At 32.6% G+C, this 18964-nt stretch overlaps 1 protein-coding gene across 4 annotated transcripts in view; it reads right to left on the bottom strand.

Moving 5' to 3' along the window:
* The window catches only part of RhoGEF2 (Rho guanine nucleotide exchange factor 2), a 100306-nt gene that overhangs the window by 14144 nt on the left and 67198 nt on the right, over positions 1 to 18964 (bottom strand). For all 4 annotated transcript variants that reach the window (XM_075312303.1, XM_075312302.1, XM_075312304.1 and 1 more), the window contains 5 exons: positions 13903 to 14312; positions 13245 to 13836; positions 13122 to 13179; positions 12923 to 13042; positions 12652 to 12851 (listed from right to left, as the gene is read on the bottom strand). In XM_075312303.1, the coding sequence (XP_075168418.1) occupies positions 12652 to 12851; positions 12923 to 13042; positions 13122 to 13179; positions 13245 to 13836; positions 13903 to 14312 (1380 nt within the window). The remainder of the gene's footprint in view (positions 1 to 12651; positions 12852 to 12922; positions 13043 to 13121; positions 13180 to 13244; positions 13837 to 13902; positions 14313 to 18964) is intronic.

The raw sequence follows: 18964 nt of genomic DNA, 5'->3' as shown, positions 1-18964 counted from the left end.
GTTGCCTTATTCTATGTTTAGCCCAATGACAAGAGGCCTCCTTTTTTATAGTTGAGTACGAAAGGTGTTTTTCCATTACGGTGGAACCACTTAGAGATGGTTCCACTTTGAAGCACTCTGAAATGTCACCGGCATTACCACTTAAAAACCTTTTGGTTTTGCGTCGAAACTGGGATTGAATAAATGAAAGAAACAAGTAAATTCTAGAATATTGAAAAAGCAATGGATGGAATTCCATAAATTTGATATTTTATTGAAACAAATCATAGAAAATATATTGTCAATTTCTAATAGTTACATTTCAATTCTATTGAAATGGCTAAATGCTCTTTGAATATGCCAAAGTTATGGCTCCCCTATATTAGGAGTTTACAAAGTGTCAATTTTTGGGGTTTAAGAAAATTAAGATGTAATAAGTTCAATTAATTTTATATCAAAGCAAAATTGGAGTTGTTCTTCCTTCTCCGATTCGTTCAATTTTACACTTTGTGAAAGATTGTTCATTTTTGATACGAATCAATATTTTGCATAATCTTTAAAGAATACAAAACTCTCAAGCGTCTACTGACATGTTGGCTATAGTTGAAATGTCATTGAAATGTCTACGATAAATGGTTCTGCATAATGTATTCGTGTGTCCGTGAACTTTCTCCCTAGCTATGGAAACGACACTATGATAGATTTCTTTTTATGTATTGTTTCCTTGATGGCTTATTGTCATATTACTCTACTCTTAGTACATGAACCAGACAATGGTAAAGATGTCAATTCTTCTGCTAAGGTTGCGCGAATAATAAGTGCCTCGTTGAAGCATCATAGTGGATACAATAGATTGTAATAACAATCAAGAAGTCGACTTTTCGTATATTGAAAAATTTAAAAAAATTGACTTTCGACTTTTGCGATTATTAGTATTGAAAAGTTGGTTTTTGATGACATGGTTTTCGAATTTTTTATGAATTTTCATGCATAGAAAGATCTCTCTTTAAACCTTGTGTATGTGATAACACTGGAAGCGATACCAGCGTGATGAGGTCCCGTGGGACCTACAATAAAAAAGGATGGTAGAGAGGTTATCCCTACGATATTTTTCGATCATTTACTGTAGGTGGACTCTTCTATAATGCACAAATTGCATATATAAACATTTGGTTGTAAATATAGAGTTTTATTTAATTTTTAATAGGATACAGATAATGTTAAAATTTTTGATTAGTATACTAGTGGCCCTGATGTTTGACGCAGGCGTGGTACCTATAAGTATCCTTATACGTACCAAGCAACAATATATTGTTTTTGTAGTTGAATGTTCTTAACAAACTGGATTTTTGAAGGAAAAACAATACGATTTTTTTAGTGGCGTTCGTTTTGCTCGCAGTATTATGTGCACAGTGGTTGTTTCAAACTTCAAACTGGTCCAAATTGAGGCACATCTTGCCAAATTCCAGGAGCCGATAGGTCTGGAAAATGTATAGAAATATAAAAACTTATTTCGACCACGATTTCCATGAAGTTCAAATAACTTTTTTTGCACTTTTACTCTCACTATATTGGATATATCAACGGAAGACATAAAATTATGTACTACCAAGCAACGAAACCAATGGAAACTTCAAAAATGACAAATTCTTCCAAATAACGGTATTTTCTGAAAGGATGTTAGTGTTATTAATTGTTCCAAATACGAAAATCGCAATATCTTTACCCTGCTTTTTAAACTGTGCTAAAACCACTAATGTAATTAGTAATAGGTCCCATTGGACCTCATCACGCAGAATCGCACTAAACTTTTTCAAATACCTATAAAAACCGATTTAATGATTCAATCACATAAAAATTTAAAGTTTTCAACTTAAAACACTTCAGTACAAGAAGTCATAAACCATTAAGCTGAAATTCATATAAAAGATAAAGTTATGTATGAATAAAAAAAATGAAAAAAAAAATCAAAAAGGTCCAGCGGGACCTCATCACGCACAGAAGGGTTAAATTACACTTTTGTTTTTTTTTGCCGTGAAAAGTCTATTTTCGATTTTTTTATCCCCGTTTAATACTGGGATGCAAAAATCGAAAATTTATTATTTGGCGTTAGGTAAAAACAAAGACGAATTTTCATTATCTCCAAAATTTATAGTTGCAGTATTCTTTGGATTTATTTAACATTTAATGAACCATTTATATAGAAAAACTTTTCAATTATATTTGGACATATTTTTTAATAAAAATGTTAATTGGGATAATGACTGACTTTATGTTTTAATTTTATTAAAAAATTAATTGTATCAGTTAATTTTGTAATTGTTTACGTTTTCATCTTCAAAAGACTTTTTTATTGGAAATATTTTCTTGATATTTTTCCTGTGCAGCCTAGTACAGTGTTCTAGTGATGATTCTCAACGATTTTTTTCATAATAGAGCGGGCAGGCAATTGGTAACGTATTGATATATACCTAAGTACATGTTAAAATTTCGATTAATTTGGCAACCGATTATTTTAGGCTCACTTATACTATTCAGTCCATTGTGACACCATACACGGACGAAAAAGACTGTTTTTCATATGTTTGGGTATAAACTTATATGTTTGGAACTCAAATTTTTAAACACAATATGTTTGAGTGCAAACATATAATGTTCATAAACTAGCATAATATGTTTGGGACATATATGTTAATATGTTAGAACATATTATGTTTGGGACATAAAATGTTTGTAATTATAATATGCTTGGATTCAAACATATATTAATTTAGAAATAGCCCATAAACATATATGTGTTTACAAAGAGAGACAAAGTGTATGCTGGAAGTAAAATAATGAAAGTAACCAATTGGCGCATTACAAATATATATACACAAAGAAAATTTCATTAAATATAGGAAAAATACTATGTGTGAATATAAACAAGTATAAATTTACATATTATGAGTAAACATATATATGTTGTGATATAAGACTTCGCCAAAAATTGTATATGCTTAAGTAAAATATTAAAATTAGTATTCGGAGAGAAAATTCATTCGGAACCAAGATAAAATATATTTGAAAAAAAGAGCATGAGTTTTGTTTATCATTTTCGCATTACGGGCACAATTTTTTTGTTTCGTCAAAACAAATCGGAACGTAGGACGAGATCTCAATAAAAACTAACGAAAGGGCACTATACACTGATCCGGTTCCAAAGATTGTGTCTCCACTTTAACAATTTTTATATTGATTCCGAACCAAAGAAGCGGAGAATACAAGTAAGGATGCTTTTAAGACACAATTCTCTTTTAAATGGTTTTTTTCGCTTTTTAAGCTTTTTTTCATATGCTATAAAATGTCCGCTAAAAACAAGACTTCCAGTAGAAATTATGCTATGTTTCAAGTAAAAAATGTCTTTAAAATAAAGTATTGAAAAACATATCCTATTTTTGAATGATTTTTGCCTTGTAGTCAAGATGCAAAAATGCAACAAATTTAAAGACAGTTTCATTAATTTAAAGAATTTTTCTGAATTATTAAAGTCAAGTTGATCTTAGTCCAAAATTTGTTCTTTCATGTTATGATATCCATTTTTAAGTCAAATCACTTAATTATAACGACAACACGACTTTATTGAAAGTATCGACCTTTGAAGATCTATAAAAACAAAGATTAGTTCCTCTTTATTAATGAGTAGTTCAAGAGGAGTTGACGGATTTTTTCGAAAATAAAAGTGGGCATTGAGTTCGAGTTTTGCCGCTAAAATTATTTCTCATTTTAGCGGCAAAACCAGAATAACATTACAACTTTTTCCGGTAAATTGTATTATTTTCTTTAAAAGAAATTATTAAAGAAAAGTAAAAGGGCAAGCATGGCCATTTTAACGCGATAATGGCAATTTATACCGGCCTTAAGAATTAAATTAAGTACAAAATTATTCGTTAATAAAAATTCATATTTATTTGTATTTCTAAATTAATGGTGTTACATGCTAGCAAACAATTGTTCACACCAAAATAAATTTATGTGCTGTTTTAAAATTACTGTTTAGAATTTAAATATAATGTGCTTTTGAATGGTTATCGTTAACCTTAGGATTCGATGGAAAAATATTTATATATACTCGACTTCACGTTCTTCTTTTGTAAGAGTTTTTGAATTTCTTGGAAAATTTTAAACTTGTATACAAAAACCTTTATTTCTTACACAATTTTTATTGTTGCTATAAAAAAATAATATTTGATTTGAACTCAGTCCATTTCGTTTATATCAAGCACTTTTCTTTTCTGACTTTAAGTCTTTTATAAAACACACTTTACAATTTCGTAGTAAAAATTTAATATAATAGTATGTAGTGCTGAACACCTTTTCGGGAACTTCCGAACGTATCTGGAATATATGTTAAAAAATATATTAAAAAAAAAAATGGTGTTGGTCGAAGCAGGGATCGAACTCAGGTCCCCTGTCACGCAAGGCGGACGACCAACCACTGCTCCACGCTGCCAACAAATGTATGTTTAACAATGTTATGTTGTTAAACAATGTTATGTTTGCATCGGCTCGTGGGCGCCGCAAGCTATGCTATATAAATATAACTTATAACGATAATTATCTCTTGATGACCATAACAGCTACGTAGGCCCGTGGTTAGTGTGCTGGCTTACAAACTGTGTGGTCCGCTGTTCGAATCCCCGTCCGGCAAAAGGTAAAATTAAAAAAAATATAAAATATAATAATTTCTTCTAAAATGTTTGTATTACAGAAAAAGGTGCTAAAAACTCGTGGAAGTGAGAAAAATGTGAGGGAATATACAATTAGGCAGAAAAAAAAAATTGAGCACAATCTTCTTTGGGAGAAAATTCTTCTAAGCATATAATATTTTTGGGTTCAAAATGTTTCCAAACATATTATATGTTCACATAAGAACATATAGTTTTTTGGAAGACAACATTATTGAATTTGGATGGGAAAAATACAAAATGTTTGGAACTTCGACTACCCAAACATATTATATTGTTTAGACCAATATGCTTTCAAACATATTATATATTGGAAGAAATCAAATATATAAATGTTTGGGCAATACCCAAAAGTTTATATGCTTGAAGCAAAATATGTTTGGGAGTATATGTTACAGAAGCGATTTTTTTTGAGGGTGTAGGAGGTGAACTATTGAGTACTGCCCTATTACGCCCTTGGTTTTTATAGCCGAGTCCGAATGGCGTAACCCCCGGGGGGATAACCACCGCTGAAAAAATTTTCGTGTTCGGTCCCATTTTCGATTGCATCCATGACCCTTTGTATGCGAGGCGGGTATGCCAATCATTGCATCATAGAGGCTCATGTAGCTTGTATTTAGATTTGAAATTGTTATCCGGGAAAATAAGAATAGTTTATTCTCGGAAAAATTTTTTTATTTCCATAAAAATATGTCGCCTTGCTTTCTCTAGGTTTACTATATCTTCGGGCTAATACCGCTTGCTATTATTTCTGAGTAATTTCACAAATTCAGTTATCACTTGCTAGTATGACTCTCCTCCAGTAGTTTTTCTATACTTCAGTATTATATCTATTTTTTAAGCCTTAGCTTCTAGCACTTTTTATTTATAAATGCGTTTAATTTGTAATTATAAAAAGGATTTAAATAAAGTAACAAAATAAATCTCCATTTCCCTTGTAGATGTGGTTCTCAGCAAATACACACACTCCGAGACTGTCTTTTAATTTGAACTCAAAGTTGAACAATTTTTATAAACTCAAACAATTGAATCCCAATCGCCAGGCAAAACTATACAATATTCCTATTTGTGACTACAATTTATTCTATGGATATTAATTCGATTATGCCTTGACTTATTTCCGGGAATTTCAACAAGGCAATCGAAAATGTACGTAGTTTTTGTCGATTTGGATTTGTCTTTGATGTTGCAAACACTTGTTTTACCGCACAACAGTTGCTGATTCTGATTATTATTACTATTTTTATTCGCAAAAAATTGGGAAAATAATTATTTGCAATATATTCAGAATATTGCCAATAACATTCCAATTATGTTTTTGTTGTTGTAATCAATTTGATTCGCGTGGCGGCGCTTTTTCTATTAAACACGTTTGAGATTGAGTGTTTGTTTCTTTTTATGGCTGCCCGTGGGTTTGTATGCGTGCGCTTTTATGTTGATATCTATTAACAATTTCCTTATAAGGTGAATTGCAAGGACTCCACCGTAACAACGAAATTACATAGCGGCTGACAATTAATGAATTATTACCATAAATGGTGATGGTATAAACAAAACTAAAATGATTAGCTTTTTCAGGGCAATTTAATAATCACAAAAACAAGAACAAAAAAATAAAAAACAACACACAAAAACAAATGGGAAGCGCGCGACTTAACTTGAAAAAAAAAAAAAAACACATACACACACGACTTCCGAAACAACGAAGCGGTTATGTTAGGTGACAAATGAATACTGAAACACCTATGGAAATAGAGATACGGTTGGTATATTTTGTATACAAGTTTTCCTCGTTGTGGAGACACCAAGAATGAACGCCTTACACACCATACATTCGCATGTGATACTTACGAAAGTGTTCGACAGTAGTTCGAGAGATGTAAAACCACAGAAACACAACAATTGATGGTGAAACTTCCGTTTGTGTAAGGATGCATATAACAGAAATCTGTGAGTATTATGAAGAGAGTAAAAACATATCTCTCAAATTATGCTCTGGGAATTTTTATCGTTTACTTATTTCTCTTGACAGTTTTATTTACATTCTTGGGTACGTAAAATACCGGCAAAGACGATATAAATGTGGAAATTTATTTCTACAACAATGAGTTGGGCTAAGAAAAGTTTGCGGTTTACTAAGGTAACTACCGATGTCGGCCAATCAAATTTTTCAGGAGAGCTAAATAAATAAAATGGTATGAATAATAAATATTGTGTTTAACCACAGAAGTATGCTTTTCCTTGTCCTCAATATTTCTAGCCATGGAATGCTTTATACTAATAACCCTTTATAACAATTGAATTGATTTAATTTTTCGGTTTTCAGAGATTAACATGAGAAAGAGCATTAAGATATGTTAATAGGTTATTTTCAAAACAATTTTTTTAAGTTTATTTTGCACAACCATAAATTGAACCCTGTGTTTAACTAAAACCAGAAGCGTGGTCAATTTATAAAAAAATGGGTTTCGGTCGGATTCTGATGCTAACAATTGTAGTTATATTAACATATGTTCACACAAAAAATACTGTTTTAATCACTTTAGAATGATCTAATTTTTTATTATAAGAAATTTCAACTCTAGCCATCATTGCCTTCTTCGATTCAGTTATCTCCTCAATCGACTCGAAACGCATTCCCCGGAATGGTCTCTTAAGTTCTATGAAGTCACACGGAGCCAAATCAAATCGAAAATTGTGCTTGCTGGAAGATATTATTGACAAAATGGTTACAAAGAACTTCAGTGTGAGGCGGTGCATCGAAAATGTTCCATGTTCACCTTCCAAAAATAACATTTTGCTCTTGAAACATGTCTGGGGTGATCATATTCCTTCTTTGCGTGTGGAAGAATGCAGCGCAATAATGCGAACTTGACAATTGACAACGGTTTTAAGGTGGAATTTAAAATTTAACATTAAACTTCGCTGGCTTTACATTGCATTTTATTCTTGTCTTGGCAGGTCTGTTAATGACATCTGCTGAAGCAAATTTCAAGTCATTCAGGCCTTTACCCAATTTCACAAAATTTTGCGATTCGTATCGAAAATAAAATCGTCCGATTTAGAATTGCTTGTTCCGGAAATCACGCGAAAGCGTATGGAATTGAAAATCGCAAAATTTCAATTCCAAAATATGTCATAGCTGTTAAAATCAGCTGTTAAAGAAAAAACATTTTAGTCCAGCAATTTTTTTTGACAAAGAAAACAATAAATGAATCTGTAAGTTACAAGGAATGGCTTTTTTTGAATGCAATTGCCTATTTCGAATTACTTCGACGCCGCAAAATTAGCGAAAATTAGCAAATTACAAAATAATTATGGCGCCACGCAACTCAGTGTTGCATTGAGATCCTTTCTCACCAGTTTCTAAATAAAATCGTAATATTTGGAACACGATATGCGAATCGCAAAACTTCCCTTCAGTAGATTGTGTCGAAATGGGTCGCTCCAAAATATACGCGATAATTACTTTACAAGTACATTATTTCGATATTTTATATTTTTGATTTACTGCCAAGACATATAGCAATTAATTGTTAAGCATGCTTTATACAAGTTTCACAATACCTTTGAAAAATTGATTAATTTGTTTTGAATTCGCAGATGCAAGTCTCATCGGTTTGAAATCGGAAAATGTTTGCGATTTTCAATGACCGGAACAAGTCTAATTGGAGAAATCGCAAATTTTTGGCGATTACGATTATGGGAACAGGCCGGATTGTCATTATCTGCAGTTATTAAGGCATGTGTTTGCCAAACGACCAATAGTGCATTTTTCGATGCACAGCCACACACTGCAGCCGTTCTTTGTAACCATTTTGCCGATATCTTCCAGCAAGCACAATTTTCGTCTGATTGGCTCTGTGTGACTTTGTAGAACTTAAGAGACCATTCCGGGGAACGCATTTCGAGTCGATTGAGGAGATAACTGAATCGAAGAAGGCAATAATGGCGTTAACGGAGGAAAATGATTATTTGACATGTTTCAAGGATCGGAAAAAACTTTTACCAAAGTACATTTTATCGGACGGGATCAAATTCATTTAGAGGAATAAATAAACATTTTTCACCTTACATTTTAGCCAGAGTATTATATTCCTCTCGATTAAGACTAAATCTACTAACTAAATGGAACAAAAGACCAATATTGTGCAGAACAATTGCCTCGCTTCTCCATTAAACCCCCGGTAGATCGGTAGGGAGAATATGGTAAAATCCCGGGAATTCCCCGAAATTTCTGTTCTTTCTTCTATATAGTAAAATTATAAATACAATTAACAATACGACAACATATTCTGAAACGTTATCTTTTTTTCTAAGTCTCAGTGTGATTTCATTTGATTATTGTGAATGTATTTAAGCGTGATTGATAATGTACTCATTGTTATATCAGCGATGATGTGAAAGTGCAGCTCGATTTTTTTAATGATATTTGTTAATTTCGTTAATACTGTCTTTTTTGCGCTGCCCCAAGGGGGATTAAATAAATGTTTGAATTTCAAAAACAAAATAAGTCTTCAAAACTAACCTGGAATATTAAACGAGAAAAAGTAGCTTCCATATCCACCTTGGAATTTATTGGATCTCTGAGGGTCAAAGAAATCTTCACATATCGATTTCATTTCATCCTAATGCATCGTCGCAGTGTGTAACGTAAAATTGTGCCAATTTACATATAACAAATCAAATATTGTATTGTGGTTGAAATAAAAATGAAGACATGGAAATTGTGAAAATAATTACGATTGCCAACTCGGACTAGGTGGCGGTTAATTTTCGTTGATCATACGCAACAGTGGCCATTGGCATAACGTATTCTTCACGTTTAAGAATATGTTTGTCAAAATTTGTTATTCGGTCGTTTTGGCAGAAGTAGTTCCTCCCTTATTCATTACTGCATCTTCTTTGATGCAGTAATGATTTGCGTTCATTATGTTATCTTAAATAATAGACATGTTCTCCCTATTGTAAATATTTTTTAGTCTAAAACACACATTTTAAATTCTCGATTTTGTTGATAACCCTAAACAATATATTGTTGGTATATATAGCATTACAATAACTTTTCAGGCATTACTCTTATTTATATTCAAATTTTCAACTTAAAATATTCCTGACATTGTCGTAGACCTATAGATCTATTGAGTTAATATCCATTGAAAATATTTTAATATTCACAGTTTGAAATGTTCTTGACATAGTTGGATGTATCAATTGAGTTAATAAAAATATGCACAGAGTTCACCGTAACCAAAAGTATACATATATGCAAAAAATATCACCTCATCAGTAGTTCAATGTTAAAATCGAAATAAAAAATATTTTTAAGTAAAATTCTTTAAACATTTTGTATACATTAGGTTCTATAGCTCATATTTTGTTCTAAAAATATTGTAAATACACTATAGGTCTTCTTATATTACACAGAAAATTAGTTTGCGTTAATATCTATGGGTTGAAAAAATAACCCAGCAAAACCTAGGTAACCACATCTCATTACAATTTACATTACCAGGAGTAAAGCTGTCATTACACGTTGCATTACATTGCGGCGAGTTATAATGACTAACTTGTATGACAAAAATATATACTTCTCGGTAATTTTCGAATTGTTATTCTCAAATTTTTAGGCAGTTGTAGTTAACGAATTAATAAAATAGAATAAATGATGGTACCATTAGGTATAATTATTCACATAATCGAGCACTTATATTTTTCCGTTAAGAAATTTTTATCACAAATATTTCATTATAATTGTGTTTAGTGACATTATCATATTATGTTTTAAATAAATGCTTTCTTATACGTCATTCACATTACACTTCCAAAATGCGCTTAAACTAAATTTCAAATGCCATTAGCCTTATAAAAAAAGAGACTTAAAATCCACTTTTAGTAGATTTCGAACCTTATGTGAATTGGCTATTGGATATATTATAACGTAATTCACGAATCCAACTCACTTAAACAACCTACATTTATTTCTATTTTAAGTGTGAAATTAAATTGCGTGTAAGTCATTACATATTAGGTGATTATATGCTTTAAATGCACTACTTATTTTATGACCGAAAGTATGCCTGGGGAGAAGTACTTTCCTTCTAGGACATACGTATGTAAATGTAATCCGAAGCGATGCCAATTAATAAGTGGTTATTAATTTTTAAATAGGCTTACCTACAAGATTACCGGGTAATGAGAGTTTTTGCTGGGAATGTTTTAATGTCGTAATGTCTTATTTTGGGATGAAGAAAAAATGTGAGTGTTAATATTTTCAGAGCTAATTCTTTATATTTTGAAACATATTTTTAATTAACTCATTAAGAAGATACCAAAAACCTACTCATAACAAATAGAATTTTTCGTGCAACCAAATATAAATATTTTTTTTCTTTTTTCTTCCAAAATACTAATTAAAATATATAAACGCTTTTTACGCTTACCGAACTACTCTTCATCGAATCCGTACTTCGAATTCTGGAAGAAAGTTTTTCTTTTTCCGAGAATTAGAATTCAGATAATGTTTCTGAAGTTTTATTGGCCAAGGGGTTCTAAGGTGCCATCAATTATATATGATTGTATTAAAGAAATGTACTTAGTTTAAGGTGGATATTAAGTTAGAGTTTAGCCGCTAGAATCAAAAACATATCTGCAAAAACAGAATAAAATTATACCTCTTTGATGCAAATTTTATTATAACTCGATGGGGAATAGCCCAAAGCAACTTCATAAAGTTAATATTCTTTAAAATGAATTATTAAAGAAAAGTAATCATGAAAAAGGGGCGATTTTAGCAGCTAAACTAGAACTTTATACCCTCCTTTAAGGAAAAAGTGGATATGGAAAGAGGGAATGTAAATGCCTTGTATGGTTGTACCCTGTGCAGTGTTGTAACATCGCACTCTCAAATTTTACGAAGAACGACACATGAGTTATAATGCTCAAAACTTCTTCATCCCACAATACGCTGATTGGGAAGTGCTATGTGGCATTCCATTCGTACAGGAAATGATACAACTGCAAAAAATATATGCATATCATCTTTAACTATCGACTCTTTATTGGAAATATGTGATCAGAACAAAAATATAATACAGGAACTACATCAACAGGAAACGAGAACTTTTAAATCCAAAATAGGCAACTCCAATCTACCCAATTAACGTTGAAAAATATTCTCTTATATTCTCTCGCCTGGAATTTCTGTAATAGCCAGAGTATTGAGAAAATAAAAGCAGTCATATCTTGTATTTATTACAAGAATAAAATAATCAATACATAAATAAAATGTTATTTATTTTAACAAAATGTTGAGTGTTATTACACAACCCTTTATCGGCAGACAGAATGGCCCATGGCTTCAAATTACAAAATCGAGAAAATAAAATAAAAAATAAGTGGTCAAAAATATGAATATATTGGTAGGGCAAATTAGTTTCGAAAAACATCACTAAAATAATTTATTATACCACTACTCTTCAATAATATCCTAATGTAAACATATCAAAAGGTCAAATTATATTTGGCAACACAAACACGACTTGCACTTATACCTTGGATAAACACCTGGGCAGCGATATTATGGATTATATACAAAAGAAATAATTTTTATAGGCATGTCACATGTGTGAAACACTTTGACACACGTCACGACTTTTCGGCCAAAACTGGGACTGAACCCACAACATGCTAACCATTGCATCACGATGGTTTTCTCCAAGAAACGCAACTTTATCGAAACTCGATATGGCAATACTACTTATATTTGCACTTATGATGTATTCTCCTAGATTGCTATACGCTTTCTTCACACCTCTATCAGGATATTTATCGACTTTAGTTTATGGTAACAAGTACAAATAATTATAAATAAAATTCCTTAAAAGGATTTTGTTTTTCAATTATTATGTAAAAAATGAAGATAAGAAAAATAAAAAGTACTTACGTTTTACATTCTGAACTGCTAGGGGCTCTGAGCTCTAACATTTGTGATGTTTTAGTTTTAATAAGGAAAAATGAGTTCTTATCGGCAGCCTCTTGGCGTACCAAAGTCTCCGAATCAATGCTCATTATGGGGCTGACGGGTTTATTATTGACTTCTGTATTTCGTGGAGCATGCAAATATTTCAATGAATACTTGTCGTCCTGTAAATAATGCGAATTTGTACACATATATTATGAAGTTATTAACCTTTTGAAAACGTTTTTATAATTACCTGTTTAGTTAGCAGCACAATCATTGTCTCGAATAATAGACCATGCAATTGGATACTTGGGTTCTTCTTCATGGTCAAACTACCATCGTGTATCAAACGGTATTGAGTTAGATCCAAATTCTAAAATAAAAAAGCAAGAAAAAAATTTGGAACAGTATATAGAAAAATAATCATCAAAAATACTTCATTTTATTCCCACCTTAAATTCATCTTTATCGAAAGTTGATTTATCCAATTTACGCTGAATATTTTGCAATCTAAGAAAAAATATATCGACATCATTAATATGGTAGTTAATTGTTGCATATTATATTTGTCATACTTGTGTGCATCTTCAGCCGTCTTTACCGCCTGATTTACATCGACCAGTATCTTCTTTGACGATTCCAATGCTTTTTGTATAGCCTCAGCCTCTGATATATCCTCTGGTACTACACGAACCGTTACTTTGTACAAATTTTCGAATAACAAAGGATATTTGGTTAGGCGCTGCAAGACCGTAGGCAACAAGTCCTTCAATTGCAAACGGCGACATGCTTTATGGGATTCTGCTTTTGAAAGCAATTTTTGTAACTGCTCATCCTTGCGACGCTTCTCCTTTAGCGCTTCTAATGCTATTTGTTGGCGTGCACAGAATTGAGCGGCAAATTCTCGCAGTTCTTCTCCAGATTTGCCATCGAACATGCCGGCAAGTAAGTCACCAATGTTATTTACAATATATGAATGATCTATGCGACGTTGCTTGATCTTTTGCTCAAATGATCCGTGCAGATCGCAAAGTGTTAGCAGCGATGGTGGGAAGAGTAGTTGTAAATGATCTTGCGAAAGTAAGCCGCTTTCTTGTAGGGGATAAAAAAATAAACGCTCCAAAAGCTTCAGTGTTCGTACATGGCTACGTTCCGTTTGATAGATTTCTGCAAAAGAAAGAGATCACAGCATTCCAATGGTCTTGCAAATATTTCTGTTACACCCCTACTTACCATTTATAATTTCCTGCCTCTTCTTTTCCGCGTCTGTTAAAGCTGCTAATACCTCTGCAGCGACATTGGAACTCCAGTCGGCTTCATTGATGAGATCATCCTCTTCGTCACTCTCAAAGTTCCAATGTCTTGCCATTTGACCACTGACACCAGGACCACCCCAGAAGCTTGCATTCGAAGAACCACCCATGCTGCCATGAAAGGAGTCTTGGTGACTATGCTGGTGCTGGTGAATATGTTGTTGATGCGGATGTGTAGATGCTGTGCCAGTTGTGGATGTGTTAACACCCACACCTCCCATTTGTTCCATTGACGTCGATGGACTTTCCAATCCACCGCCCGAAGAAAGACTAGAATTTGAACTTGCAGTGAAGTTGGAATTTGATAGACCCAAATCAGGTTGATCATCACTAAAATCAAAAGATATTTACGCAAATTTACAAATGAAATTCTATTCACAAGAGTTTACTTTTTATTGAAACTGAAAACGCATATCTCTGAAATTGAAATTACCTTTCATGATTGTAGCTCAGCATTTCTTTGAAACTTTTACTACGTGTATAACCAATTTTGCTTTTCATTTTCAACGGAAATCGAGATTTGCGAAAAATTTAATAGCTATTTTATATTTAACAGATTTCAGTCCATTTGCATAAACATAAGTTCATACTTTTCCTGCTTTATTCTATTTGAAATTATTTTGACCAATACTTAACTACAATTAAAACTGAAAGGATGTCTAACCAATTCAAAGATTCTAATCCAACTAAAAGCTGGTGGACATAACAAACAGGTTTAAGCTGTCACTGGCAGTACAATTGGCTAACAGCAATTCAGATTCTCATATCTTGTTGGCTACGTGAGGACGAAGTGAATAAGGTTACACCAAGTAGCAACAGGTTGGTGGATCTTGGACATACATGAATTATTGAAGTATATCAGTCACAAAGCATGTCAGTCGCATTCACAGTTGGCAAAGGAAGCAATATACGTTCAATTTATATATCCTTCAGAGCAGGACATGAAACTTGTACTAGAAATAGTTGTTTTTTTTTTCTTTTTGATTATTCACCTACAATGGAGTAACAAAACACACGGATGTGTACATTAAGGAAATTATCGCCAATTTTTATCAAACCTTCGAATCCGGAATAATTGAAATAGAAAAACAAAACACCAATTTCAAATTATTTATTTTTTTTTTTTTGGTAAAATCTACATTGGCACACTCTCAACACTATTCCTTTCTAGGTCTCCCACCAATTTTCCGCAGTACCCTATGGTGATATCATATTGTTGTTCGAACTTTGTAAATCTAATAACTATGGGAGGAAGGTCGGGGTCAGTCTCAACTGGATTTGCCATGAACGCTTTATGGCGCAAACTTTCCGTCTGGTTGCCATTCGTAACGACATTCATAACAACCGTTTTAATATTCATCCCTACAATTAAAGGACGCACCTCAAAAATCGACCTCCAACATTCTGTCCCCTATTTATGGTTTACTATGTGCGTGTGCGTTTGTCACTCCTTCTCCTTCACTCAACACATTTCTCTATTTGTTATGGCGATTGAAAAATCGTCATAGTCCTTCCAACTTCTGCATACTTTCAATTCATAATCAATTATTTTAAATTGATATTGTGTGTAATAGATTCTCCGAAGGGAAAGTATGAGACGAACCCATATGTGTCACGGAGGAAATTTTATGATTCGTTTGAAACTTCCGTTTTCTATTGCTTTTCAATATAGTCTATCAAGAAATGTGAGTAGAATTTTCCATTGACCGCATTTGCAAATAATTTCAATGTCATCAGAAATGGGGTGAAGTTACATTTTTTATCAAAAGAATAGGTAGAATTATCGAAAGAATTTTTATAGGAAGAAATTATGGCGAGATATGTATCGTTCGATTCCCATATACAGATATTTGTTTTATTTCATACCGACATATACTTTAAATCCTTTCCTTAAGGATCCGTCCTTAAGGAAAGGATTTTGCCGTCATCCAGGGAGCCATCGTGGTCGTTGGTTCAAATCCAGTTTCGACGAAACACCAAAAAGTTTTTCAGCGGTGGATTATCCCATCTTTGTAATGCTGGTCACATTTCTGAGGGTTTCAAAGCTTTTCTAAGTGGTTTCACTGCAATGTGAAACACCGTTCGGATTCGGCTATAAAAAGGAGGTCCCTTGTCATTGAGCTTAACATAGAATGGGGCAGCACTCTGTGATAAGACAGAAGTTTACCACTGTGGTATCACAATGGACTGAATGGTCTAGGTTAGCCTGAAATATCGGGCTACAACTATACCTAACCAAACCTTGCCGTCATCCAGCATAAAATATGGATATGCGAGGCAAAACAACAAAAACTTAGCAATCAAATTAACACTTTGTCTACTGATGTCAACTACGGACATTGAAAAAGAACAGCAAACTCGTAAGTCCCCACATAGTTTCGGAATAAGGATTTGCAAATGAATACATTTATTAAGGAAATTTCCTATTTTGCTAGCCGTTTGTGGTACCTCTTGGATGTCTTAAATGTCTATTATAGAGGAGATGGTGTTTGGTTTTTGGAGAAAAATAATTATATTTTCTCTTTATTGTTTTCTATTAATTTTTCGTTGGGTCATGACGTTTGTCCATCATGCAATCCAGTCTGCTGTGGTTACAATGGATTCTGAAATATGTACACATTTATTGGCGGAATGGATGGCACCATCGGTGTTTTTATACAGCAGCGTCGGTTAATGCCACCGTAAAATGCGCAGTTTCTTTGTTTGAATTGCTAACGAGGAGGATTGCTCAAATTTCCGATCTAGAGAATGAGGTAACAGAAACGTAAAATGAAGGCTAATCCAAGTAATGTGAGTAAGAATGCATATATATCAATATATAAAATACATTCTTTGGCCAGATATAATTTATTGGAGGAGCTCTATGGAGCATAGAATTTACGCTTTTCTAAAAATCTGATTTCTGAGGAACCGGTATCTACCGTGTAAGAAAAAAGAGTTGAACTACAATTCTATTTTACCAAAAACGTCTTATATTTCTGTACAAAATTTGACACGAGCAAAACGCGATATTGTCTTAAAATATAAATTAGTACAAGCGTGGCAAAGGTTTTCTCTAACCTATTTCAGTTGTATTTTAATAATGGTTTCAAGCTAAAAGAAAACATCGTTTGTCTAAAATTTCATTTCTGAAAAAAGAAAACTATTCTTATAGTTGGGACACAAGAAACCGTGAAATGAAAAATACATCACGACATATTTTTTTGGTCCACCAAATATTCGAAAACTCTAGCAAAAGAAATTTAAACTTTGCTTTCAGCCCAATTCAATTTTTTTTTCACTGACCATGTACCTTCATTTTATAGACGTGTCCAAAGTTTGGATTCCAAACTGTTTGTCACGTTGTGTTAAGAGGCTCTTTTGGATAAGTTTTTATCTGTAAGGCTATGGTCACACTAGGCAAATATTTGACCAAAATGAGGGTCAAACATTTTTCCATAAGAGTTTGGGAATACTGAGGAGACGAGAAGCTATCATTTCATCAAGGCAGTCCCTCATTGTTTTATTGCTCCCAAATTTCTTTGAGTGTAAATACACAGAAAACTGTTTTACTTTTTATTGATTTTACTTTTTATAGCAAGAATGAAGTACCTTGTGCGAAAATTTAACTAAATTGTACTCCACATTTTGGGATTTCCACAAAGCGTCGTTAAAACAAGGAAAATTCTATGCCCTGATGTACTTTTTAACTGCAATTCACGAAATTACACCGAAATTACTCTCATAGAAGAAAAAATTGACTAAAATTTTATGGAAAAATCTTTGGTGCCAAATCATGACCATTTTAACCATGCAGTAGTTCACTCGTACTATTTTTGGGAATCGTACGAAATTTTTCTTCTGCTTTAGTTCACATTGAACCTATGTGTACCACATATTTTGGTAGCGCAAATATTGTTTGATTCACTCATTCATTCATATATAAAAATGCATCACAACACTATTAATTGTTTGTTTATATAGAAATTCATGCTATAATTTAAACGCTTTCCTTTTCACCATTCATGATGGAACATATACAATATGGTGTCATATGGTGTTTCCCTGCTTTAGGTACGAGATATATAACATTTTTACATTACAGAGGCTCCCACATATATGATGTTTGTTTATACACTGAACCCACCAGGAAGAAAAATTTTGGTTAATTTTAGAAAATTTAAATTAAAATCATCACAACGATATCACAAAAATAAGTGAATATTTTTCGACAAATTCAAGAAAATTTATTGGGCATAATTAATTTTTTTACTTGGCAAAGAAAATTTTGTAGTTTGAAGGAAAAAATTGGAGTTCAAAATTCCAAAAATGTCTTTAGTGCCATACGAAGTTCACATTGGGCGAATTTGTAGTAAAATTTACAAATTTAAAGAAATAATGAACTATTTTGCGAAAACTACGAATTTAGTAAATCTTTATGCTTCATTTGTGTATAATTTTTTCCCGTTTTTTTTTGTTCATTTAACTAACGTACGCAAACATAAATAATAATACCATGAACTAAAATAAAGTTAAATTGGCTTTAGTGAAATAGAGGGATCACTTTTTGTCTTGAGTGTAGAATCTGCACAAAATGGACATACCATACCACAAAATAAGCGATATCGATTTTTCCAGGATGAAATATTTTATGGTTGACCTGACCTGAGAATTCATTCAATTTCTTGACACATATTGTATATGTTCGTTTCGTACTCGACAACAAAATATGAAGTGACTTGCCATTCGACATAGAGAAACCAAAATCAAATTTCTTTCGATTGAAATACGAATTAGAAAGACAAAATATTTCGTAATCAATGCCCTGGACCCAGTGTTACCGTTGTATGACTTTAGTCGCATTTTGCAACTTTTTTGGTGCCAACTTTTTTGGAAATGATTAAATGTAAAGCAATGTTTATAAATGGGAATTCGCCGTGCGCCTTACGCGGAAGCCACCTTGGTGCAATTGCCCGTCTTGCATACAAAGGGTCATAAGTTCA

This window comes from Haematobia irritans, chromosome 5 (genome assembly GCF_050003625.1).
Source record: "Haematobia irritans isolate KBUSLIRL chromosome 5, ASM5000362v1, whole genome shotgun sequence".
Lineage (NCBI taxonomy): Eukaryota > Metazoa > Arthropoda > Insecta > Diptera > Muscidae > Haematobia > Haematobia irritans.
The sequence above is the reverse complement of the archived record's forward strand: the minus strand, read 5'-3'. Positions and strand labels throughout refer to the sequence as shown.